This window comes from Pezoporus flaviventris, unplaced genomic scaffold (assembly GCF_033815535.1).
Source record: "Pezoporus flaviventris isolate CSIRO_AGI_PZ_B2104156 unplaced genomic scaffold, CSIRO_AGI_Pfla_v1 ptg000066l, whole genome shotgun sequence".
Classification (NCBI taxonomy): domain Eukaryota; kingdom Metazoa; phylum Chordata; class Aves; order Psittaciformes; family Psittacidae; genus Pezoporus; species Pezoporus flaviventris.
The window spans coordinates 22,065,169-22,092,199 of record NW_026892614.1 but is presented as its reverse complement, the minus strand read 5'-3'; the positions used below and the strand labels follow the sequence as shown (position 1 = coordinate 22,092,199).

General features: G+C 40.1%; 1 protein-coding gene across 2 annotated transcripts in view; it reads right to left on the bottom strand.

Moving 5' to 3' along the window:
• Positions 1–271: 271 nt before the first annotated feature.
• The window catches only part of TAB2 (TGF-beta activated kinase 1 (MAP3K7) binding protein 2), a 313,346-nt gene continuing 286,586 nt past the window's right edge, over positions 272–27,031 (bottom strand). Inside the window, exons 2-7 of one of the 2 annotated variants that reach the window (XM_061471515.1) lie at positions 19,088–19,278; positions 12,127–13,636; positions 6,500–6,660; positions 5,779–5,872; positions 4,393–4,473; positions 272–2,229 (exon numbers count right to left, since the gene is read on the bottom strand). In XM_061471515.1, coding sequence (XP_061327499.1) covers positions 2,084–2,229; positions 4,393–4,473; positions 5,779–5,872; positions 6,500–6,660; positions 12,127–13,636; positions 19,088–19,189 — 2,094 coding nt within the window. In that variant the 5' untranslated portion in view covers positions 19,190–19,278 and the 3' untranslated portion in view covers positions 272–2,083. Of the gene's footprint in view, positions 2,230–4,392; positions 4,474–5,778; positions 5,873–6,499; positions 6,661–12,126; positions 13,637–13,807; positions 14,180–19,087; positions 19,279–27,031 lie in introns of those variants that run through there. The other variant, XM_061471516.1, reaches the window with a different exon arrangement.

Below are 27,031 nucleotides of genomic sequence, written 5' to 3'. Positions count from 1 at the left end.
AATTAGAATCAAACAGAATAATGCATGGGAGGAAAGACTGAACAAAACAAAGGCTTAAATAAAATCTCTGGTCATAAGAAAATAAGAAAAACCTACTTTCAAGACTGCTAATCTTATTGTTCCATTGAGTATTGTGTTGCTCCACAGCATGGGAAAAGCAAACAAATCACAAACCCAAACATTAGAATATAATTCTTTTTTTTTTTAATTTTTATAAATAACTTATCTGTTACAAAGGCAGTTTACCCAGCTAAATCACAAAACCATCAACTCAAGATATCCAAATTAGGTTTTATTAATAAACAGGTAAAAACTGATTTGTCAATCTTCACATAGAACTGCAGATGAAGCTGAAAAACAAGGCCTCATTTTATAAACAAAATGCATTGAATGCAAGTGCTCTGGGTCTACTGCCTAATTACCTGGGATTGGCATTTTCTTCCCACATTAAAAAAAAAAGCAAAGCCTTCAAAACAAAGGCCTCTGTGCATTCACATAGATCACTTGTAAAATTCCTAACAAAAGTGTCCACTGGCAAATGTTTACAGTGGGTGACAGTCTACTTTGTCTCTTGCTACATTATTAGCACTCCCTCCAGCCTCACGCTAAGTGCTGCTACATCATTCTTTGCGTGCCATCTTTCATGCATACTGAACTGGAATTCCATTTTCTTGATTTCAGTTACATACATCCCCGATCATGTGAATATTTTCTTTAAAAAAATAGATCATCAAAATAAAGAGATGCTTGAGGTTGCTTCAGTGTTCAAGTCTGTTTGATTTCTCTTTTCCAGCCTTTATTTCAGTTGTCCTAAATATTGCTATCCTTGTTTTCTATAAATATGAGACTTCACCACAAAGTCAGGTTTAGAAACCGGCTGCCAAAACAGGAAAGCATTTAAAGTCCTTGAACAAAGCTGTACGATGCTGCTGCTGTTGATTTTGGCACTGTATGTACCTCCCCAACGAGTTTCTCTTCAAGAGTCTGCAAGATACCCAGCAGATGAAGCAAGCTTAAATCGGATGCCGATCTGTTGGTGGGTTGAAAGTTTCTTAGTACAAAGTTTCCTCACACCAGACAAAATGCTACCTTGTGTCACCCACCGTAAAACTCAGTGTACAGAGTGAACTATATGCATAACTCTTCCAACTTTTACCACGCCGCATCTGCAGGTCTTCACAGATCATCAGCATTTACAAGAGCAATGTACAGAATGAGCAGAGGAAAGCTATTTTGTGCATAGTTTCTTATTAATGCTCTTATTTTAAGGCATTGCTTCTTTCAGATAAAAGCTTAAAAAAATGGGACATGATCGTGCTTAATCACTTAAAGAAAAAAAAAGAAAGTTAACAAAAAGACTATTATACTATACATACAGAAGTACAAGAAAATAATAAAGGTGAAGAAAAGAAATCACTTAAAGCAGGCTCTAGAGCTATGTACAGTAGGAAAAAGCTTTGGGGTATTTCACTGTGTGTATTGTACAGACAACGCATGCAGTTTTTCCTTTTCATCTTTAGATGTGATTGTACTTGGCTTCACAGAGATGTTTTCAGGGAAGGCAGAACGTACCACTGATTTGTGAAGTTCTTCCCTTTATCGAAGGCACTATTATGGCAGCAAGCAGTTTACACAGTTAAACCTTGTTCTTTTTAGATCTCCTCTGTGCATGTAATGCTCCACTGAAAGCTCTGAAAACAAAAACACTAGCACTCTATTCCTTTCCCCTGTCAAAATTCAGTAGTGACATCGGGGCAGAGAAGAGAATGGGCAACACCCAAGCGCTGGAGTGTGTTACTGGGATACTGGTAATACTGTACATGGTTTAGGCAGCTGGCAACCGAGTCTTCCAGCAGATTACCTTTCAGCCGATCGAGTTCAACTGCCTGTGACACAACACTGAGGTATTACTAGCTCTGTGGGCTGACATTTAACATTAGCAAAATACCATCTTGTCACACCTTCAATTTTACAAAATCCTACGCATAAATGCTTTTTTTTGCCCTCCCCCCCACCCCCCAATGACTGGATAGTTCCTTGTAACATTTGCTATGGTTTTACAGAAAGCAATGAGCCTGTTGGCTCAGAAATGCCTGGGCATTTCACACTGTTCACAGCGATTTAAGGCTGGATGATTTAAAAAAGTACAGGCAGTACAACTCCACTGAGCTCCCTCATCTTCATCCGTGTCTGGAACAGTCTTTGGTGTTTTCACAATGGACCTCTGATCTGTGACATGAAAGAGATAAGATAAGCAGTTACTAACCAAGAACAGCATGGAAAGAATTTTGAGATGATTTTTTTTTTTTCTTTTCAGTAACTGAGAACTATCTTGTTCCTCTGAGAACAGCACAGTTATTGCAAGTGACAGAGGCAGCTTTTTACCACCCCCTTGACTACAGCTTGATTGTAAGTCAGCCAAAAGGCACAAGGTGAAACTATAAAAAGCAAATTTCACATCCCTTCCCTCTGCTTTCTTCCCTTTTGGTCTCAGTTCAAAGCTGTTGCATGTAAAGGAGATAAACTGTAGAAATTAATCAGCACAGGAAACATGCACAAGATTTAGCAGTCTGAGGTCTGCGGAGCAGTCTAAAATTCATTAAGTCAAGAAGTGGTCTGTAACCTTTTGATATATTTAACATTTAGAACCTAGAATGAATATACGCAGCTCTACCCTAAAACAAATAGGCAGGCAAATACACAAAAGTGAAAATCAGTGCCTAGGCCTGTTACGCTCCAGAGTAACCCCCCCCCAAGCATACAAGTGAATCTTTTTGCATGATCTGAAAAGACAGAAGATGAAAAGAGAAAATATGGGAGAGAGAAATAAAGAAGATCAACTTCTCAAGTTAAGGGTTCTCAGTTTAGGTAACTGCAACAAAGTCTTTTAGCCAATTATTTCAACCGGAGAACATCTCATTAGCAAGTAGCCAACTGCAACTGCTGCACAATGACAGCAACGGTTTCAGGAAGTACAATGGTATTGATCACAACTGCAAAAAGAAGTATTTTTCATTCTCTTGTCAACAGTGGTTAAATCTGGTTTAAGTTGCAGCTTATATTGTAGCTAAACTGAAACTTAAAATGAACTGAAAATTCAGTTAAAATTAACAAAAGACTAAGATACAATAGCAATGTTTTTTAAGAAAGAAAGAATGAGAGTTACGTCAGAGGTTAATAAACCAGTCAGGGTTAACTTTGCATTTTCAAGCTAGGTTGTACCAAATAGTTAAACACCTAAATCTGTGAGTTCTCAGAAGATTAGTCAATGCAAATATTAGGTAGCCACAGAAAATTAATTTTAATTTTCTTCTTTGATAGGTTAGGTTTTATTTAATGCAAAGGGAACTTTGTAATTGACAAAACATGATAAATTCTTCATGGTTCAGCTGTAAAGTTTGTCTAAAAGTACTACGTGTGGATGTAACTTTACTCAGTATTTTCATTAACAGCTTAGATAATGGAAGGCAAAAGCAACCTTATAAAGCATGAAGAAGAGCACCAGTTTGGAGGAGCTGTAAACAGTCTGGAGGTCAAAAAAAAGTACAATTTATCTAAACCATACTGAATGGCTAGAAATACATAAAGTGTGATTCTGTAACAACAGTTACCTGCACACTACAAGGACCAATCACACATATATATTATGTGGAGAACTTCCTGGACAGAAAGACTAGACAGAAATGAGTGGATTATCTATTTCATTTGGTGGTCTGTTTATAGGTCATAGTATGAAATGTTGCAAACAAGTTGATTTCATTCTCTGCTTTGGGTAACACACGAGGTAATGACTGTATTTGACATCCCATTAGGGCAAGAAAAAGTGCAAAACAGTGTTCAAGACAGACTGATAATTTCAACAATACTGACTGCTCTATTGGGCAGCATTCCTTTCATCATCAACTATGTAAAACTGTATTTAACAATACTCAGAGAAGACTTTTATGTAAATTGTTGAGAAAAATTGTACAGTACCCAGAAAGTCAGGGTAACCAAACTGGGTTATTGGAACGTGTAAATAAATTTACTTTTCCCCAAAGAAAATTTTGAAGTTATCTAAATAAGCTTCACTCATCCCTAAGCTATGTATCCCATGCTCTCATTTAAAAGAAAAAATAAAATGTATGCTTCCATTTACCTAAAATACCCCCCAACATATTATCCATCTTTAAACGTACCCCATTTAATATATTTCTTTCCTGAATACATGAATAGAGAGGAAACCAGCAAACAGAAGCATATTTATTGCCAATACAGGTAAAATGTAAGGTTCATATGCCTTTAAAGTAATCTATTTCATAATCAACATTTAAACTAGATTCGTAAAATGCAACCTCTTATTAGATGCAAACCGGATATTAGTATTAAATCCAAATTTTACCAGTACAGTACCTTTGGGTTTTGGTGGAACCGGACCAAGAAATCCAATATTATCGTAAAAATTATGAATAGCACTGGGATTAAAATGTGGTCCTAAAAATAAAAAAGTACAGCAGTCTTAAAAATAAGCTTGGGTAGGAAAGCATATCAGGTTTTTTTTGGCACCAATTCTGAAATAGTACTATTACTCACTTATTACCTTTTAAATCAGGGTGTCAATACAGACCTGAGTGAGATATTACCAATGTCAAAAATACACTCGAAGAAACTTACTGCCCAAAATATTCAATAGTCAGAAATAGAATCCAGTAGCACAAACTCCTTAAATATATTTTTCTGCCATTCAAATATTTAACAGCATTTTATTAGTAAATTTTACCTGAGACGCTTTCTAAATTGTAACTTACTGAAAGAGATGTGCTATCTACTACACAGCATATTATATATGCTTAGATTTTATACCCAGAGGAACTCCTAATTCCAATTTACTGTAAGAGACAGGCAAAAATCACATGCAGTTTGAATATATTATTTAAGGTCAAGTTTTTACATTCAGTACACCTGTCTACTTTCCCCTTATCTGCAGGTACACTGTCTGAAGGAGAACTTCATAGCGATCTAACAGCTTGCTCTGATGAAAGTGGAAAGCATTAGTCCCTTCCCCTTCTCAGTTCTCCCTTCCCTTGCCTCTCCCTCAGATCAGCTGTGGTAAGCTCTTATTTTCTGCTTGGCTAGGGAGCAGAATCAGCTCTGCAATAGGTCTAAAAAGGTAACACAGAGTCACAGTAAGTAGCAAGAGAGGGAAACAGGCAGAGAAGGGGACCTCTTGCTGGCAGCTCTTGAATTGGCTCAGCTGTCTCACAGTTTCACTCACATGACCAACAGACTGTGTCCCTGCAGACAAGAACAGGAGGAGGGTATACTGGAAGTTACAATGGTACTTTATATTTGCTAACTTGAGAGGCTGAATACAATACAGAAAAAGTGAAAGAAGTCAGAGAGATGGACACATAGATATAGCTGTATCATTCAGAAAACAGCTTCTCACTGTTCTTTGATACTCAAATAACCAGATTTCCCACCCTAGGGTTTATGAAATAAACAGCATCACAAGTTTCTTCTGAGCTAAGTAGGAGATAGGAACGACTGTGGAATTAGGGAAATCATAAAGCCAACAACAAAAAAAAAAAAAACAAACCCAAACAAACCCAGGCTTAGACAATTACTTCCATGGTTTCACTCAAACTAATGTAATGATTTTGCAAATAGTGTGTATATATATATATAGTGTGCATATATAGTGTGTATTTGTAACAGAGACTTTTCTACATGCAGACAGTGAATGAAGGGAAAAAAAATCAGTATTTACAGTTGTTGATGTACTGAGACATACTGTACCTCTTGCTTGAAAAAGATCAATCTCTTTGGTTAGGCAATCTATGTCTATCTGCAGCTGTCTGTTACAACTTCGTAACTGTTGCATTTCTTCCAGCTGAAAAAAATAAATCTGCTGGTTAAGTTTTTCCATTTCATTATCAGTCATCAGTCACACATAAGCAGACAGCATCCAGTTATTTCAGAAGTGAAGATAAAAGAATTTTCCTTTATAATGACCTTTCTTTTAATCCAAGCATTATCTTACACAAAGCTTTCAGACCCACTGAATTCTTCTCTCATCAAATTTCAGAGCTGACTGAATGACTCCAGATTGTGGCCACGACGGTGCCAATGGTCCACCAGGTCAATGGCTCATCTGACACTGCAAACTGGCGCATTAAGCAGTTTCCTTGAGATTGGTATATGCATGAACACTAAAAAGTACTCTGCGTGGAAAGCAGTATGAGTATTAATTTGTAGTCTGAAACATTAGGAAGGACTACCAGGTCAAATCTTTTGTGACTGTCTTTAAAAGCAACACTTCAAAAAGCAACTAGTGAACTGAAAGGCTATGGTTCAATAATGCATATTTAGTGTTTAAACTACACTGCTTACTGGTTTAATTCTAGCTGTATTACTTGTCATTAGTATATTGTCAATATATGAGCAACTGTTCCCTTAATTTAATGTGACAGACCACACTTGTGGTTCAGGTTTATAGCCTACAGGTGTTTCAACTTACTGATGGAATCTGGGATACAGAATTCGATCTTTTCAGTCGCCTTCGTGTTAGATTATTCTCCATTTCATTGACCTCTGATTTTAGTTTATCCAACTTTTTCTTTTGAATCTCAAGTTCTCGCTGAAGTCGCTCCATCCTGGCCTTCTGGTGTACCAGTAAAGCTGTAATACATAAAGTCCCACTTTATCTACCTTATTATTCTTCACATGGCAACATAAACTAAAGATGAAATTTAGTAATTTTTTGGGAAAATACAGACAAAAAATTGTTAGAGATTGCTCTTCCATTCTCCTCACAAGAAAATATCTGCCGTAAGACGCAAAGTGTTGCATTTCTGAAAACAGCACAAATCAATTACAGGCAACAAGCAAATACAGTGAGAAAGTCATACACCGTAACAGATGACCATGCAAAATTTAGGTGTAATATGTAAAAGTCTCTTCCAAGAATCAAATGAATCTACAAGAACGACTACCAGAAAACAGTAACAAATGTTTCCCTGCATTACATTCACCCAAACATTGTAAAACAGGTAGAATGAAGAGGATTTCAGAGAGACAGCCACAATACAAAGAACACTACATATGCTAGATACGCATCTAAGGTTTTGATTTTTATTGCTACTTGGATTTGAATATAACAAATTGTTCTTGTCATAGCAGGAGACACTACATGAAACTAAACCAGAAAGTACTACAGGCAATACCACTGGCAAACATCAGTTATAGTCATCACAGAGGCCGGACTGTATGCCATTTTATCCCTGAACTATGGTGCAGAACCATTACTTCAGCTTCTAATTCCTAACACTGCCTACTATTTGTAAAGAAAATGGCATGAGGAGACCTAATTTAGAAATGGTAAAGTTATCATTTAAACCACAGGTTTTTTAAAGATATAAAGAATGTAAGTATCAGCAGATGAAATCAATTTTATACAAACTAAGGGGTTCATTTCATTAAAGGTAGATATACTATTAAATATTGTCAAGTGAGCAGATAACACTGCTCAAAGCAATAATCACCTATAAAAATGAAAAAGTATTTCATTAAATAAATGCAACAATTATTTCAACTTCTGCACAGCTATTAATTCATCCATTAAATTATTAATATAAACTGGGATCAGCTTCATAGACCATGGATACTTTTATAGCACTGTGGAAATTATAAAGTAGCAGCAATAACAAGGTATTTTAAAGAGACTGAATTTGCCTCATGAAGTATTTAAGCAGACTCTGGCTGGAATGTAATGTTCATCATGATTTCTTTCAGGTACCAAAATATGAGAAGCACTTAAGTTTGCTTGGTTAAGTTTCCTCAGTAGTAGCAGAGGGGGAAAAAGAAGGCAAAAAAAAAAAGCACACATCAAAAGAGGTAACTTTCCACGTATTTGGCAAGCAGAACTGCCCTCTGTTGCACTTCCTGCCTGTTCATTCATTCACACATCATATTTTTGTCTTCCAGAGGTTCTTCAAGAGGAGGAACCATGCCAAACTATTTTTGTACAGCGTTACAGAACTGCAAGGCCTTACAGAGATTCAGGCCAGGCTTTTGAGTCACGTGTTCAAAAGATACTTTTGACAAACAACAAAGCTGCTTAATCTTCTGCTTATTTTTGTTCAATTTTATCTGCATAAACCTTCGTGGTAGCCACATAGTCACAATATAGCTAAAGTTGCAGCTGTGCTCATATGTGATATAAAAATTTCGTAACTGAAATCCCAAGACAAAGATTTTTGTTGAAGACCTGGAATCATCAGGTCAGTAATCTAAAAAGACAACCTCTCCTCTTGAAAAGCTTTTTACGAATTCAAACAACTGGAGGAACTTTTTCTCAGTTATGAACTCCAGAAGTTACAAATGTAGCTGCAACTATAAAGAAAGGAAATCAAAGACTACTTTACCTCTAGTCTTGTAAGAAGAGTACAAGCTCTTTTTTTTCTACACTTCATTTCTACTTTTAGATAGTCTCTTCTATTTCCACTGCCTTGGTATTACTGCTGAGGCAACTGTTCAAAGGCCAGGTCATTGGTATCTGACCTGCAGCAGCACAGCTGTGCTCTACTGACCAGACTCAGAGCTCTTCAGACCCATCCAACTACGGATGCTGGTGATCAACAAGTATGCTGGAGGTCGTAAGCGAGGCAGGCTGATACCAGCGTATCTCTAGGACATATGGCATGGACTCAAGAGTAGACTAATGAGCAAGACACTCCCCACTCTGCATGGTTTTTTTTTTAAACCTATTCTTGTATAGGGGAAAAACCCCACAACTCTCTGTGATTTATTAAGCTGTCATTATGGAACTGCATAGGAAGGCACTGATGGATGCCCAACAGCACTACTACATGCTCTCCATTTTCACATCACTTTCCAGGCACGATCCAATTTATTCTCCTAGTAGCCATGTTACTATCATTTTATAATTTTAAATCCCAAACGATTTTAAACACACTCATTACAAAATTACTATTATGATTAAAGAAGAATCCCTTGATATTGCTACGCAACACTTCTATTAAAAATAACTTGGATAGGGGACTGGCAAGACACTGGTTTAAGTGGTGGCTTTCACATACAATTTAGTAATTTTGCCTAAATACCATTTTGGCAGCTGTAGGAAAAAATAGGGTGCGGAAGATGAAATCTCCCCATATCCCACTGTGGTATTAACGGAAACCAGCAATTTAAGTATTCAGCTCCCTCTAGTGTTGATCAGATCAACCAAAAACATGAAGAAGAAACTGCACTGATGTGTGAATCTAATACAATTCAGCTACTAGATCTAGTTTAGACTGACCATGAGGACATATTTAATGGTCTTTTTGATAATCCTGTGCTTCTTGCAGGAAGGGGATTCAACCTATGTGGGCAGCACAGGCACACCAAGGTTACCCTACATAGGCTAACCTGGAATGCGAGCCAGAAAGTCTCAGGCTTGCACCTGTTTATTTGGACATCCTTAAAAAGAAGGTATTTCCTGGAATCGCCCCAGAAAAGAAGTACAAAATTGCCTTCTCAACTTGTCATTATTGTACTGCAACCAGAACATATTTTATGTTCAGCTTTTTAATTATGTGCAAACAGAGTATTATGCACATTTAATTTTTTCAGCTTCTGTCTGTTCACATTCAGCAGCTTGGCAAGAACTGCACGATTCAGTGCTCTGGCAGATGCCACTGCTTCCTTTGAGGTTCAAAGTGCACGTTTTCCACAAAAAGGCTGTAAATCATTGTAATTACAGGGAGCATGAAAGTCTGGAGGACAAAAGTTCACTTCTTCCTAGATACCTACTCAATCAGGCACTAAATATACTTGCAAGTTTGAAAATGTATGCGTAATTGTTTTCTTGAAGCCTCTGTGAATCTGAATTTTAAACAATTACTACTTAAGCATGTCTTTCGTTATTGTGTTTCTAAGGGGAAAAACATCTAATCTAGGAACACAATGATTTCACCCTATTCTACAGGCCTATCAATGTCTGAAATTTCTTAGTTTGCCAAATCTGGAGGAAAGGGGAATTCTGGCACTGCAATTGTTCTGTGGCAGTAGATTCAGGACACACTTAAGTTTGTGCACATTTTCAAAACCTGTATTTAAAGCTACACAAACTCAGTAATTTAATATGCGATTTCAAAAGTTCAAACCGATTTTGGTTTTGTTCTCCCTTTCCAATACTCTTTAAATTTAATTTTAAGAGAACATTGTTTAAGAGTGGGGCCTGATACAAAGACAAATATAATTCTGTATTTTATTCTTAGATCACATGAAGTAATTGGAGGATGGGGCACAGCTGTACCTCATTCAAGTAGTTATTTTTTTTTTTTAAGACATCTACAAGGACTGGTTAGGATTTTACGAAATTTGTTTCCTGTGGCTTTTTTTCTTTCTGAATATTTTAAAAAGCTCTAAGAAACCAAAGCAAGAACTGTGCAAAATATTTAGTTACTAAACTAGTTTACCAATTAACATTTTTACATTAAAAACAGTGGCAAGAAGTGTTAAGTACATGTACATCCACATACATACATATAGGTGGTACCAGTGATGAACTATGCATGCCATCCCCTCCCCAAGACAAAGAAAATATGAAAAAGACAGTCAAAAGCCAAGTAGGATTGAACTGAGGGACTGAAGCTCCCTAGTATGAAAACATCAACCTAAGGATTTTATTACACAGTTATGTATTTTCTTAATAGGATGCCTGCCCATTACAGAGATGGAAAGCTATACACAGAACGAGCACCATGAAAATAATTGTTTAGCTTCACTATTCAACATATGACTGCATGCACAGTGTACAAGAGATGAAACAGACCTGGTAGAAGTCAGTCCCATCAGAATGAAAGAACAAGAGAAAGGGACACCCTTCCCCAACAAATATCTAAAATGCAGAATGCATGAAGCAAATTCATGATCTAGAAGAGTGTTTAGATAGAGCCTAAGGAAAATATTTCAATTGCTTAATTTCTGGGTCCCTAAAAGTCTTCTAGGACTAAACATCCAGTCAAGCCTCCCGTCTGAGTAAGAAAAGGGAATAGTGCTTCTGGAGGGCAGTTTGTTTTGCTTTTCTACAGACAAATCATTTTCTGGTGTTCTTTAATTCTTCAATGATTGTAAAATATAATATCCAGAAGTAGCACACAAACTGTAATTGGTTTTCGATTTACTTCATTGCTATAGTACTCAGGATGCACTTCAGGCTTCTAGTGTCCTGATCACTATACTTCTACAAAACAAAATGGCTAAATTAATCTGAAGAATGTTTACAGTGGTCATGGAACAAGCCAGTTTTTTAATGCCGAATTGTTTGCCATATCCAAAGAAAACCAATAAGGTCAAAGAGAAATTATTTTGACAACCTATCGTGAATACTGCTTAAATATCCTAAGGCTCATTCAACATCTTTATACAAAAACATCTTTATACAGGAGGGTTAATAAACCATCAAGTTGGTAAGAAAAGCATGCAAAAACCATGAAAACAGAAGAAAAAGATTAACAGGTTGAGCTGCTGTATCATGTATTCTAAGTTTTACTCTCCCCATCACCACTGATTCTTTAAAATAGCTTTATCTGGCGCGGTGTTCCTTCTCACATTTTAGAACATAACAGAAGTAAGTATCAAGACTTTAAGCATTTTATTGTCAGGCACGCATTAGGAAACAAGGAAGCCAACACTTCATCCCACTAATTTCTTCTGAAGTCTGCTTTTCTTCCTTCTTAAGTAACACTCGGAAAAAGGAAAAAAATGGGAACATTTTCCAGTGGAAACAGTATCTCAAACGATTCAAAAATCTGCCAGTAGACTGGTAACTTTAAATGGTCAGGACAAATAGAACAAGTTTAGATGTTTCTTTCAGAACAACATAAAAAATAAAACACTGTGACTCTACTTCATTATACAGATAACATATCTACTTAAGACAAACAGAATTATCTCCAAGTATTCAGTTACATGTCTTTACCATAAAAAGAAATCTATGCTTATAAAGCTTTTTTATTTTGCTAGTTGAAGACACTATATTAACATTCACAAAGGTTATCAACTGTTTCCTGTTCCATAATCTACATACTGAATTGACTACCTTGTTGAAATCTCTACTATTTATATTAAGAATATTACCTTGCGTGTAGGCAGCATCATCAGATCCCATACTCAATTTCCGTGCATCACTGATCCTATCCACATGTGCTAAAACAGGGTCAGCAAGATGCTGGATACCCTCTGGTTCAACATAGTGATCAGGAAGGTTTAGAAGGTTTGTAGGTTCAAAGGTTGGGGACACAACCCCTGGAGAAACTGCAGGGGGCTTATTTGGAGAAACTGTAATTTTAAAAGTATATTTTGTGTTAGGCTGCGTAACCACCACTCGAGGAGAGGTTGCAGTGGTGCTGTTGCCCACTGCTCGACTCTTGGGTGGATGGTGATGAATAAATGCAGGACCCATGCTTACTTGACCAGACATATTCCTAGAAGCAGCAGATACTCCAGGATTTGTTGATATGAAAAGAGTGGGCTGGTTCCGCACAACTTGATCATCTCCTGTTGTGGCATTTGCTGAAATGTAGACCTTGGGCTGACTGCGTGTGATCACTTCATCACTATTTGGAGGACTGGCCGATATGTAAACAGTGGGTTGACTTCTACTTAATGTCTGGCTGTTGAGGGAAGAGGGAGTAGTGGAGGTGCGAGGGCCAGTTGAACGCAACTTAGAAGAACTGTTTCTTTGTGGTGGTTCAAGTTTGATTTCAATTTGGTTTTTGCGAGGTCCTGTGGATATATTCTGAATGTTGTATTGGCTATGAGCAGAGGATTGTGAGCTACCAGATGAGTGAATCATAGGTGCTTGTGGAGTAGTAGGAGAACTGATAGGCATATAGACATGAGAAGTCTGGTGGCCTTGCTGATTTGACTGCGTTGAGTGTTGCGATGAGGTATGTGGCGTAGTACTGGATGTAGGAAGAGTAGTCCAGGGACTTGGCTGTGAAGGCTGGTAGACTTGCTGAGGGTGCATGGGATTAAACTGAGATGCCCAGCCTGGCTGCTGCTGTGTCTGTCGAGCGGTACTAGGAGCTGTGATGTAAGGCCTAATATAGATAGAATTTCCCTGTGGACTGTTAAGTACAGGAGGAGGTACACCATGTATGTGCAAAGACGTAGGGGTATTGCGACCAGGCTGAATATTTGGGGCTAAAGTTACCATAATGGGATTGAATCTGGGTGTTTGTTGAGACAAGTTAGATACTCCTTTGCTGCCTAGGTGAAATCCAAGATGCTGTCCTGGATTAGAAGTACTAACTGTATTAGCCATCCCAAAGACATTAAATCCTTGTGGAACCTGAGCAGGTGCTGTCTGTGGTTCCTGATGAAACAGTTCATTGTTGGACTGGTTGGTTTGAAGGTGTCCATCACTAACACTGTGAGCTAGAGTCCTACTTCCATTCATTCTACTTCCTTCTCTTCCATGATGATACACATTCTGTGACTGCAAATCCAAATTAAGAGATGTCATGTGATTTCGTAGTCCAGGAATCCCAGAATCATCAGAAAAACCTAGGTCTCCTTCACCGTAGAGATACTTCGTGCTCTCCTGAGAGAGAACTGCGCAACAGGCATCCAAATTATTGTTATTCTATAAAAGAAGATGAAAGTTTGACATTACTGATACAATACCATCACAATTGGATACATATGCATCCAATCATCATTGAAAAATTAACAACTAACATAAACTAGAAAGTTTTAGGTGGCTGGCTAGCATAGCTGCTAAACATGCACCAAAGGGCTTCCATGTGAACCTTACTATTTTGAGAACAGCAACTCAGGCACTGGTACCAACGGGGGAGGTCTGCACTGCCGCTGAAGCAATTCCAGGGAGATCTTGGACCTTGACAAGCTAACACCATACAGTATGATACACCTTGGATGAGTACTTTTGCTATTCCTTCTCAGTTTCAGAGCAATCTTCAGCAATGACCAAGTCTATGGTTTGAGGGGTGAAATGACAGAAAATGGATACACAGCACCTACGTATTACTGGTTAATAACTTAAAAACAAAAACCAAAATAAATGTTTAAGTCTTTTCCCAAACACTTCAATAGCAGTTATGCATTACCGCCTGTTGGAAAGTGAATCTTACGCAGAGAAGCAAAATGCCAGCCCAAGGTGTTGTACATGACTTCAGAAGAAATGTAAAAACTCAGTGTATACAAATGCAGTAGGATTACTCTTTTGCAAGATGTAATGAGTAATGGAAAAGCCAGGGGACATTTGTATTTTCATTTGACACCACTGCTTGCAAAGCTCTTAAATACTTACATTTGTACAATGGCACTTAAAACCTTGAACAGGATGACTTAGAACAAAACCAACCCAGCTAATTTGCTTTTTTAAAACATTTCAGAAGAAAATCGCTGATTCCTCTTTTTCCAGGTTTAGTAATACTGTACTCAGATTTTCCCAATTTAGTTTCCTACATAAGGATTTTTAGAAGAGTGAACATGCATCAGTGGGGTAATTTCTTAATACTGTGTCCATATTACTTTTCTGACAGAACTTTCCCCTACCACCAAGAAATAAAGGTTAATACTTTTAGCCAGAAAAGCACCTATTGAGGCCCAGACATTAAAACTAAATAGATGTCAGATTCATCCAGCACACAGAAACAGGTACTAAGAAGAATGCATATGCAAAGTAGCAACATTATCAGTTAGTTAAAGAATAACACAAGCGAGATGAACTGATGTATGCCAAATGCTTTGTATCAAGTTACTTTTGTTAAAGTAGTGGACAGTAGTTCTAATCCTTCAACCAGGATGAGAGGTCGTAAGTGTGTTGTGAAGATACAGCAAGGCTGTCTCTAACTTGCATATTAAAAAAGAAAAAAAAAGGACTGGCATAACAAAAGTGGAAGAGGGACAGGGCTAAACTCCACCCACAAAACCAAAACCAAAACCATGTGTTCATACAGGCCAGATGCAGTTCTGAATTAATAAAAAAAAACCCCAACGAACAAAAAAAAAAACCCACCAAAAAAAACAGCCACAAAACTTTTGAAGTAACAGGATTCCATAGATGCTATCTAACTAACCAGTTGTATATTAAGATTGTTGCAGAAAAACCTCAAGAGATACGAAAACAGGTCAAGATTATGGTTATGCCTATCAGTTCTAGCTTGGAATAAGCACCAGAGGACAAAGTAATCAAATGAAATCAGTAATGAAGAATGGAATCACACATGGACACAACAGTGGGTAAGAAAAGGTAAGAAAAAACAGTCCTGTATTTGTTGTGTGGGAGAAAAAGGGAGCCAGAAAAGGCAAAAAGATAGGGTGTCACATAAAAATAAGCTAGAAAGATCTTAAAGGCAGATTTTGGGTGAACTTAAGTGAATTACTAACAAAGGCCAAAAATACCAAACCAAAAAGAAACAGGCCAAGCTTGCAAGGCCCTTACATTCAGCTTGAATGCATTTCTTTGGACAATTTTTTTTTTTTTTTTTAAGACTGCATCAAATCAATTCCAAAAATTTCAGTGACATCAATGAGCAAACTGGAGCACACAAACGGGAAACAGGGGCACATGAAACCCCTGGCATCTTCTGGCTGGCAGAGGAAGAGTTTCAACCACTTCTAGTTCTTTACAGATCAGAGAATCGGTTGACAGCAGAACTGAGCATATTCCAGCAAAACAATACCCCTCATGTTAGCTCTGCCCATGTCCCAGTTGAGTTTAAAATGCCATCCTGAAAGAGGAAAAAAAAAAAAAAAAAGAATGAATAAGAATGTTGGAGAGAAATGAGGAAGCAAGGAGAGTACGCAGACTTGAGGAGCAGGTACTTACAGAATGCTCCAGACACAAAAAAGAACAAAAGGGGACAATGTCCACAGACTAGGGACACTGCAGTGACTCCCTTAAACGAGAAGGGGAGAGCCAAATGCAGAAGACTTGTTGGGAAGAATGGAGGGATGCAAAACTTTTCAAGAACATTCAGTGCTGTCAGCCCAAGAAAACAATAAAACTTCATTCCCTAAATTAATACAGTTTTCATCCTATTAGATTTTTTCGTGGTCCTCTGTTTTCAGTATACTAGATACTGTTCAGCTATTTCAACAGTGGGCTAATCATCTTAAGACATCTGTGCCTCTGTTAAATCTCAAGATTTTCATTATAAGCATATAATGCTATAAGCCTTCCTTTAAAAATAAGCTGAGAGTGTTTAGTAAAGAGAAAAAAAGGAACAAAAACCAAAACAAACAAAAAACCAAACAAACCCAAACAAAAACAAAAATAGAAGGAAGAGGACTGAAGGATCTGTGTAGTTTTAAGGATCTGTGTAGTTTTCCTGCACAGTTCATGGTGATCTGAAGAAACTTTTCTTGTTAAAAAAAGCCTCTTGCCAATCCAATTCCAAACTGCGTAACTGCTTAAACTCTTTCAGGTTCTCTCCTGGAACATAATAAGTTCAAAAATAATTTCACCCAGACAAGATGCTTCACCTGACGCATCAAGGTAAACACAGCATTTCTTATACCTGATACTGTCCTTAAGTACTTATCTTTGACCTAAACCACATTACTGCATTTTTCGGAAATTCCTTCCACTATGCTCAACTACAGGAACTAGAATATTCTGACACTGTTCCAGCAGTACTGTAAACACATGCAAAAGTAGTCAAATTCTGCTTTCCAATCTTCATCACCAGTCAAAGTACAAAATTTCTTGGTTTAACAAGATCACATTAGGCTTCTTTTTTAACAAAACCAACCAACCAAACAAAAAAAACCAAACCTAAAAAACTCCCCCCTATCTCAGAGGAGCAGCATAGCTAGAAGCTATGGTAGTTCATAGAAGCCACTGATTCAGAGAAATGAGAGCTCAAGAAATTTCAGAGAACCACCAACATGACAGGATTTTACTGGTGGGTCTTAGAAGCTCTCAGTCAACAACAAGAGCAAAAGGGTAGCTTTCCCACTGTAATGAGTTAGCGTAATAATACTGCACATATGGAACATTAATTATACTATGGCATTTTTGAAAGATCCTCTTATGAAGGCAGACCTAAAACAATTCCTCAACATCTGAACCCTTCTCTAATCTCTCTGTCAAAGTATGGGTTGCACAGTCTCTTTTCTTCACAGATAAAGGCTCTTTTTAACATATATATATGTGTATATATATGAAAATATAAATCGTCCACTATATTCAATGTTATGAAGACTACTGAATCTCTCAAGAGCTGAGAGGTTTTAAATTTCTGATGTATTCACTCTGTCAAGTCCATTGATCTCGCTCAATAACCAGTTCTCACGTTTGAAGGACAAAACTATACTTGTCGTATGAGAATTAGATTAATCCTACAGAGAACTAATAAAATGGCAGTGTACAATCCTGAAAACAAATACTGGCAATTTATAGGCTGGTTCTCTTTTCAGCTAAACAGTTAGAGAGAAAGGGTGTGGGAAAGCTTAGAACCTAATGAGCCCTGAATTTTGCTCTCTTGCAAGTAAAAAGGCAATGCTCTCAAAGAACTGCACTTTTCACAGCTTTTTACTCTAGTACAAATGAAGAGGCATGAGAAAGTCTTGAAAATATGAACATTAAATTGGCACACTTCTAACTCCTAACTAAAAAACATTGTGTTTGGATGCAGGTATGTATGACTACATATACACACGTAAGTATATACATATATGTATTTTATAAATAAAAGTACATATAAAACCCAAGACAAGCAATTATGATATAAAGAATGTTGCATCATAACCACAGATGCCCTAGCCATAGTCCAGAGACTGCTAGCTTCTGGGAACTCAAGGAAAATCTTCTGGGAACGTCTTTTTTCTAATCAAGTTGTGTATACCGATAATCCATATGAATATGAACCCTCTCATTATCCATATGAACCCTCTCATTATCCAGAGTACTCAAAGATTGAACACCTTAGATAATGAAAAAAAAATCCAATCAGTATGGATGCTTTGTGATCGCTGGAAAACGCAAAGCAAACATGTTTAAGCAACATAGCTAAGTAAGTCTATCAGCATTTGTTAACCCCAGGTATTCAAGGTACCAGACTTTGGATGAGCATATTAATTTATCTGCAGAAGTAACTAACATGATGTTATAGAGCAGAAGCTGATATAAAATATGGGCATAAGTATTCTGATGGTGGCAATACAGAAAACAGATTGCTGAAGGTAGAAGTTGATGATATGGCAGCCCATAGCCATTGCATTAACTGCACTGCCAGTCAAAAATGCTTTGTTACTTCCAAGCCCAACAGAAATCCATAGATTAACAGCATGGACTCCAAAGCTACAACAGAATGAACGAAGCCCATCTGGCAGCCAAAGCAGTGGGAAGCACTGGGCAGAAGCACACCAGTGCATCACATCCATGCAGGTCTAACACAGTGGATGCTAGGCTACAACCACCCAGTCCTGCCTGATTCAGGCTGACTTTGAGAATTTGGTGTGTCTGTATCACGCTCCTAGGCTGCCTGCTGCACAAGATACCTTAAAGCTAACAGCACTGGCTCTGCAGACCAAGGGAGCTGTAAGTAAAAAGCAGGGGGAGCAACCTGCATGTAAGGCAAGGGCCCACTAATTACCTTGAAGCCTGACAGACAACAGGTAGCAAAGATGCTTCTGGATCTGCCTTGACCCTCAAAGTGATTAAAAAAAAAAAAAACAACCCAACCAAACACCCGCCTCCCCCCCCCCCCCCCCCCCAAAAAAAAAATAAAAAACTTAAATTGTCCCTGCTGGACTCATGTTGGCTTTGCATTCCTCCTTTTGCCACAGTTAGGGGCTCATGAGATGGCTAAAAGGCATGACCATACTGATTGGTGAGTAGGTAGTCTCCATACTCACTCTGATTTACAGGATGGTTTACCTTGGGCCACCCTTGATTAGACATGGAAAAAGAGAGGCCAATTTAACACAAAGAAATTGGCTGTGACATTTGTCTCACTCAAAAAAGGAAAATAGAAAAAATATCTTCTTTCAAAGGAGACACGCATACATAATGCTTAAAATAAGCAACACTGCTTACTTGTGGAGTCATTAACAGAACACTGACCTGTAACATGCATCTGGATACAACACCTTCAGGTACCTCAGGAAACTTCTGTCGCAGGTCATGTAAAACCTGAATATCAATTTGCTGGCTTCCTTGGGCCATTCGTATATTGCCTGGTCAGGATTGTTTTTCAACAGGCAGTTTTAGGCCTTAGTAAAGGGAGTACTCATCTCTTCTGTCCCAGCATTTTCTGGAAGAGGAAGGAAAGCCTTAAGACACTAAAAGTAGGCACTTTTGATGTTAACAAAAAAAAAACATCCCAAAACCCACACTGCCCAAATTACTGACACATCTCCTGATCAGTTTCCTTCTGTCTTGGGTTTTTATATTGACATAAAATATATGCATAATAAAAAAAAAATATTACTTGTCTTATCAAAGTATTAAAACTCACAGTTTCAAGAACAGCATTTTTACTTATTTAAATTACAAGTAAACATGAAGAAGTCCACATCAAAAAAAAAAAAGGAAGATAGTGTTCATTCAGCTTTTGAGTGTACCCACATTCTTACCTTTACCATCCCTGTTACTGTTTACTATCAGGATATTAAAGCTAGAAGTTCAGTGTTTGTGAGTTTCAGAATTTACTACCACTAGTCTACTTGTTGTTTACTCAGAATACTTAAGAAATAATTGGAGATTATGATCACAAGGATATATGCCTCATAACAACTTATAACAACTCAGGTTTCCTCAACTAATTGTGTTTATCCTTTAAAGGAAATTATTAAGAGTTATGAATAAGATTGTATCACAATCACCACACTTACACAATTTATCTGCCCTGGTTATATGATATCCATAGGCTCTTACCAAGATGACTTTCTATCAATTCAGTCTGGAATTTGTGTTAAGCAAAATGCAGTCTGCACCTTTGTGTTAAGCAATGGAAAGGTATCTTGGCCACATAAACTAATATTACAAATACATGTAACCATGTTTTTATTAAAAAAACACCTAAAAGTAGTCAGCTTCAACAGTCATTTACCTCTTAAGATCTTACATCTCCATCAATTCATTCATTTTCTCTTCTCCTTCTCTACTTGCTTTTCTTTTTTATTTGCCTTGTATTCAGCATGCAGCATTACCCCATGTGCTGACTCAGGGCAACCTGCAGCAGAGACCTGCCTCCAGTACCACAAATCACCTGTACATGCTGCTCCCTGGATCCTGCCAGCTGGAGTTCTTAGTCAACAATCCCACTGGCACACTCTAAGTGAGCTGAGCCTGCATGCTTCTGTTTCTGTACTTCTATGCACTACGTGGGACTAGTTAATTGGGGGACATTAATCACAATATTCTAGTGCATTACCACCACTTGCGATTCAAATGTAGTGTAGTGCAATGCTACAGCTTTTCTTGAGACTCCAAAGATGGAGAAAGAAATGCAAAGAATTGTTGGGAAAGCACAAAGCAGGGATGCCAAGACAGGTATAATACTATTTCAGGACTGCTGAACTACTATATTATATATTAGTCCTGAACGACTCGTTTCAAAGACTTCTTCAGCTGCTATGTCTTCTCTGGTCTGAACTGATACAGCTACCAGTCAACTGCAATTGTTCTGAACCAGAGCACTTCCAATAGTAGCTGAACATGATCCAAGAAGCAACACACTAACCAGGGCAACTTTCTGCCAGCAATTTTAGAATAGCTTTGACGAAAATAAAAAACCACCCTAAACTAATCCAAAATACATGTTACTCTGGAAATTCCACATATATGAGCCACACAAATGAAAAATCCAAGTTGTTAGCTAATTATATAGTGAAAGCAATGTCCTAAGAATATTCTAGTAACCATCTGATCATTATTTTAGTCATATAAATCCTATATTTTCTGATATAATCACAATACGTAAAATACATGCAAGAACACAAATTTTTATTAGAATATTCAGAGATGTTTTTATAAAACATAGCTCACAATCCTACCTGCAGTTTTTAGTATATGTAACACAATATTCCGCTATCAAAAACAGCACCACAACGTAAACACACCTTAACATACAACAAGTTGCAGCCAGGACTGCTATAACTGGAAACTCAGGTCATGGCATTCCTTCCCAGAATACACATTCTGTTTATCCGAGTATATGAGTTCAGCTTCCCTTCTCTTTGTGCACTTTATTAATGGATCCAGAGCAGCCCAACTTTTCAGGAGCTGGAAATTCTGCATGATTAGAAAATAAAACCAACCAACAAACTCACCCCAAACAACCTGCAAAGAGGTGACCAGTACAAAGATCTGTGAAAATCACAGTCAAGACAGGATTTTGAGTGTCCCACGCAAATAAATTAAAAGAGGTGAGCACATATTTAACACTAACAGTCACACTACTATTAATTAAATACACACCTGCACTAATCTTGCACAAATTTACTCTGCATATACCAAAAGCGCTACCAGGAAGGTGTAAAGATACACTGAAGCCAACAACTACATGGGGTGCCTTGCAGGTGCTGCTATCAGTACCCAAGATCAGTAATGTAAAGGTAGCATGGATATGCCTAAACAAGCTGTGGTCATACTTTAGACTGAAGTTTAGACACACCTGAGAGGTCTCAGAAGTTGCAACACTGGACAAGCAGAGGATCAAAATACTCTGGTTTTAACAACTCAAGCTATATATACACATCCGAAAAACAACCATGTTCAAAAGGCAACTAAAGCAGGAAATCTTGGCTCACACAATTGAGAAAAATTACCCTGGCCAGTGAAAAACACAATTAAATACCACATCTGAAATAGAAAGCTGTAATTTATTTTCTACCAGAAAAAGAGTCAGGCTTTTACTCTGTCATAGAGAATAGCTACATTAAACATTAACATTATTATAGTTCAAATAAGGGATAAGAATTACAAAAGTTAAAATGAAGTAATGAAATAGTCTAAACAGAAATTCCAAGTACAAGAGTTCCTTTTCCCTCCCACTTCACATACATTGGGTAGCGCAATAATCAGTATGTACATATCATAGAATCGTTAGGGTTGGAAAGGACCTTAAGATCATCTAGTTCCAACCTCCCTGCCATGGGCAGGGACACCTTACACTAAATTATATCACCCAAGGCCTCATCCAACCTGGCCTTGAACACTGCCAGGGATGGAGCATTCACAACCTCCCTGGGCAACCCATTCCAGTGCCTCACCACCCTAACAGGAAAGAATTTCCTTCTTATATCCAACCTAAACTTGCCCTGTTTAAGTTTTAACCCGTTACCCCTTGTCCTGTCACTACAGTCTCTAATGAAGAGTCCCTCCCCAGCATCCCTATAGGCCCACTTCAGATACTGGAAGGCTGCTATGAGGTCTCCACGCAGCCTTCTCTTCTCCAGGCTCAACAGCCTCAACTTCCTCAGCCTATCTTCATACGGGAGGTGCTCCAGTCCCTTGATCATCCTCGTGGCCCTCCTCTGGACTTGTTCCAACAGTTCCATGTCCTTTTTATGTTAAGGACACCAGAACTGCACACAATACTCCAGGTGAGGTCTCACAAGAGCAGAGGAGAGGGGCAGGATCACCTCCTTCGACCTGCTGGTCATGCTCCTTTTAATGCAGCCCAGGATATGGTTGGCTTTCTGGGCTGTAAGCGCACACTGCTGGCTCATGTTCATTTTCTCATCAACCAGCACCCCCAAGTCCTTCTCCGCAGGGCTGCTCTGAATCTCTTCTCTGCCCAACCTGTAGCTGTGCCTGGGATTGCTCCGACCCAGGTGTAGGACCTTGCACTTGGCATGGTTAAACCTCATGAGGTTGGCATCAGCCCACCTCACAAGCATGTCAAGGTCCCTCTCGATGGCATTCCTTCCCTCCAGCATATCAACCGAACCACACAGCTTGGTGTCAGTGGCAAACTTGCTGAGGGCGCACTCAATCCCACTGTCCATGTCAGCGACGAAGATGTTAAACAAGATCGGTCCCAACACCGATCCCTGAGGGACACCACTTGTTACTGGTCTCCAGCTGGACATTGAGCCATTGACCACAACTCTTTGCGTGCGGCCATCCAGCCAGTTCTTTATCCACCGAGTGGTCCATCCATCAAATTGATGTCGCTCCAATTTAGAGACAAGGATGTCCTGTGGGACAGTGTCGAACGCTTTACACAAGTCCAGGTAGATGACATCAACTGCTCTACCCCTGTCCATCAGTTCTGTAGCCCCATCATAGAAGGCCACCAAATTGGTCAGGCAGGATTTCCCCTTAGTGAAGCCATGCTGGCTGTCACCAAGCACCTTGTTGTTTTTCATATGCCTTAGCATGCCTTCCAGGAGAATCTGCTCCAAGATTTTGCCAGGCACAGAGGTGAGACTGGTCTGTAATTCCCTGGGTCATCCATTTTCCCCTTCTTGAAAATGGGGGTTATATTTCCCTTTTTCCAGTCGTCAGGAACTTCACCTGACTGCCACGATTTCTCAAATATGATGGCCAGCGGCTTCGCAACTTCATTCTCCAGCTCCTTCAGGACCCACAGATGGATCTCATAAGGACCCATGGACTTGTGCACGTTCAGATTTTTAAGATGGTCTCGAACCAGTTCCTCTCCTACAGTGGGCACAAGGTCTTCATTCTCACAGTCCCCGCATCTGCCTTCCAAGGCTTGGGTGGTGCAGTCAGAGCCTTTGGCAGTGAAGACCAAGGCAAAGAAGTCATTCAGAACCTCAGCCTTCTCCAAATCCTGTGTAGCCAGTTATCCCGAGAGCTTCCTGAGGGGGCCTACATTCTCCCTAGTCTGTTTTTTATTTGCTATGTACCTATAGAATCCCTTCCTGTTACCTTTAATACCTCTAGCTAAGTTTAATTCTGAGCCTTAGCATTCCTAATCTGGTCCCTAGCTTCTCGGACAATATCCCTGTACTCTTCCCATGCCACCTGTCCTTGCTTCCACTTATTATAAGCCTCTTTTTTCAATTGAATTTTCCTCAGGAGCTCCTTATCCATCCAAGGAGGTCTCCTGGCCCTCCTGCTGCACTTCCTTCTAGTTGGGATGCAACACTCCTGAGCTTGCAGCAGGTGATCCCTGAATATCAACCAACAGTCTTGGGCCCCTCTGCCCTCTAGGGCTGTATCCCATGGAACCTTCTGAAGCAGGTTCCTGAAGAGGCCAAAGTCTGCTCTTTTGAAGTCCAGGGCAGTGAGCTTGCTGCACGCTGTTCTCACTGTCCTGAGGATCTCGAATTCGACCAGCTCATGATCGCTGCATCCAAGGCTGCCCTGGAGCATCACATTTCCAACGAGCCCTTCCCTGTTGGTGAGCACGAGGTCAAGCACAGCACGTCTCCTTGTCGGCTCCTCTATTACTTGCAGAAGAAAGTTGTCTTCTACACAGTCGAGGAATCTCCTGGATTGCTTGTGCCGGGCTATACCGTCCTTCCAACAGATGTCAGGGTGGTTGAAGTCACCCATGAGAACAAGGGCCTGTGAGCGTGAGGCTGTTCCTATCTGTCTATAGAGTGCTTCATCCGCAGGTTCTTGATCAGGCGGTCTGTAACAGATGCCCACAATAATGTCTCCCATAGCTATATTCCCTTTAACCCTGACCCACAAACTCTCTGTGGACTGCTCACCTGTCCCCAGACAGAGTTCCATACTCTCCAGCCTATCCCTAACATAAAGGGCAACTCCCCCTCCCTGCCTGCCAGGCCTGTCCTTCCTAAAGAGCCTGTAACCTTCCATTCCGACACTCCAGTCATAGGAGCCATCCCACCATGTTTCTGTGATGCCTATTATATAATACCCCTGTAGATGTGCCCACATCTGTAATTTCTCGTTTGTTCTCCATGCTACGGGCATTTGTATAGAGGCATCTGAGCTGAGCTCCAACTGAAGCCAGCTCATTGGCTGGAGCAGCTGGGATATCTCTACATTGCTCCAGGCATTTATTATAGGTTCTGGCAACTGACTGGGTGTGTTGGAATGGAATGATGCTCCCCTCCCCCAACACATCTAGTTTAAAGCCTCCTTGACCAGCCTTGCAAGCCTCCTACCAAAACTGCTCTTTCCCTTCTTTAGAGCAGCTCCACCAGACCCCAGCAGACCTGGCCTAGAGCTTGGGTCCCATGTTCAAGCCACCCAAACCCCTGACTATGACACCACCCTTTTAACCAGTTATTAACCTGGCTAATCCTCCTAGCTTTTTTTAGGTCCTCCCCTGTACCCTGGAGAATTGATGAAAAGACCACCTGAGCTCCAGAGTCCCTAACCACCTCCCCCAGGGCTCTGTAGTCCTTTTTTATGTTCCCCAGGCTACTACTATGTATGGCCCTAGCACCCACATGTATCACCAGGAGTGGGTAATAGTCCGTGGGACTTACTAGAGCAGGCAGCCTTTCTGCCACATCCCTGATCCGTGCCCCCGGTAGGCAACACACCTCCCTTGAGACGGGGTCTGGCCGGCAGACGAGTGCTTCTGTCCCTTTCAGTGTAGAGTCCCCTACTACTACGACCTGCCGCTTTTTCCTGGCAGTACCAGTAGAGATCTTTACCAGCACATCAGCCGGCTGTTTCTGGCTCAAGTGCGCTTCCTCATTAGCCCTCTGCAGGACAGCAAAGCAGTTCTGCGTGGGGACAACAAATTTAGGAGGAATCCCCTTGCTTTTAATTGTCCTTTTCCTCCTTTTTTTTTTTTTGTTTTTGTTACTAATTCCCAGCTTCCCAGGTTAACGGCCTCCTTCTTTCCTTCATGAAGTAGAGGTGAAACTAAAGGCCCCTGGACAGTTTGGGCGTGGAGCAAGCATTCCTGCTTCCTCTCAGCTTCCCTGACATCTTTCAGCCTATTGACAGCATCCCGCAGCTCAGCCCCTGCTGCAGGAGGACCTCCACCAGGGCGCACCGAGTGCAGCCCTGCCCATTGTGCACCCTCCCCTCACCAGACCAGTGCAGGCACTCTCTACACCCCGAGCTCTGCACTGCAGCCTCCCCTCTCATCGGCTCTGTCTGGGTGCCTACGTTGGCCACCGCCGGGGCAGCCAGAGCAGAGCTCCCAGACCGGGCCCTGATCATATGATGAGTGCTCACCATCCCGCTCGCCTGCCCGCTCAGACTGCCTCGACCCGCTCTGTTTGCCTGCTCTGTTCGCCTCGCTCCTAGTCGCTCGTGCTCCCTGGGGCAGGTTTTTACCCAGTCGGGGCAGGTTTTTAACCAGTCAGGGCTGGTGCCGCTGCTTCAGGCTCCGCCCCGTGTGAATCAGCTGCCCGCGTCAGCTGAGCTGCCGGCTCCTGGGCAGGTCCTGTCGAGGACTTGAGGCTCCCTCAGTGGCTCTTGCCGCTCTGAGTTGGGGCTCCTGGACGCTGATCTCCCCCCCACTCCGGTGTTGAAGGCGTCCTCTCTCGAGCTACTCACCTCAGCAATATGCTGCTAAAAAGATGCCAAAGCCTGTTTACATTTACTCAGGTTTACAGCAAGCAATTCATCAAGGTTTGGGAACAAAGACTACTTTCAAAGTCCCTGAATTCTTGGAGCAAAGGTCTGTTCACTATGGCAGACCTGAAGGAAGAGCTGATGATGCAGCCAGGCAAAGCACACCATGCTTTGGCCAGAGAGGTGAGCAAGCCCATTAGCACATCGCCTCAACCCCCAAAAGCACCTCTGGCAGCCATTTGCTCTTGGTGCAGATTCACAGCAGCTGGAGATCCCGCTTCCAAATGCTTACAGTACATGCCCTCGGATACAAAGTGTGAGATGCTCTGTGGCAGTGGCAGCACAATTTTAGAAATGGATGAATCCATAGCTCACTAAAAACACACCCTTCTTGTTTCTTCAGTGGTTTAGAATGCTAGACAAATCTGAGCAGTGACAGAACACGACTGGTTTTAAAGTTTATTCTAAGCAACTATTAAGAAAAACACTTAAGCAAAGGAAAAAAACCCAAACAACTGAATAGTTCAACTGTTTATCAGTAACTGTATTGCAATGCTTCTCTAATTAAAATTCAAAGTTGGC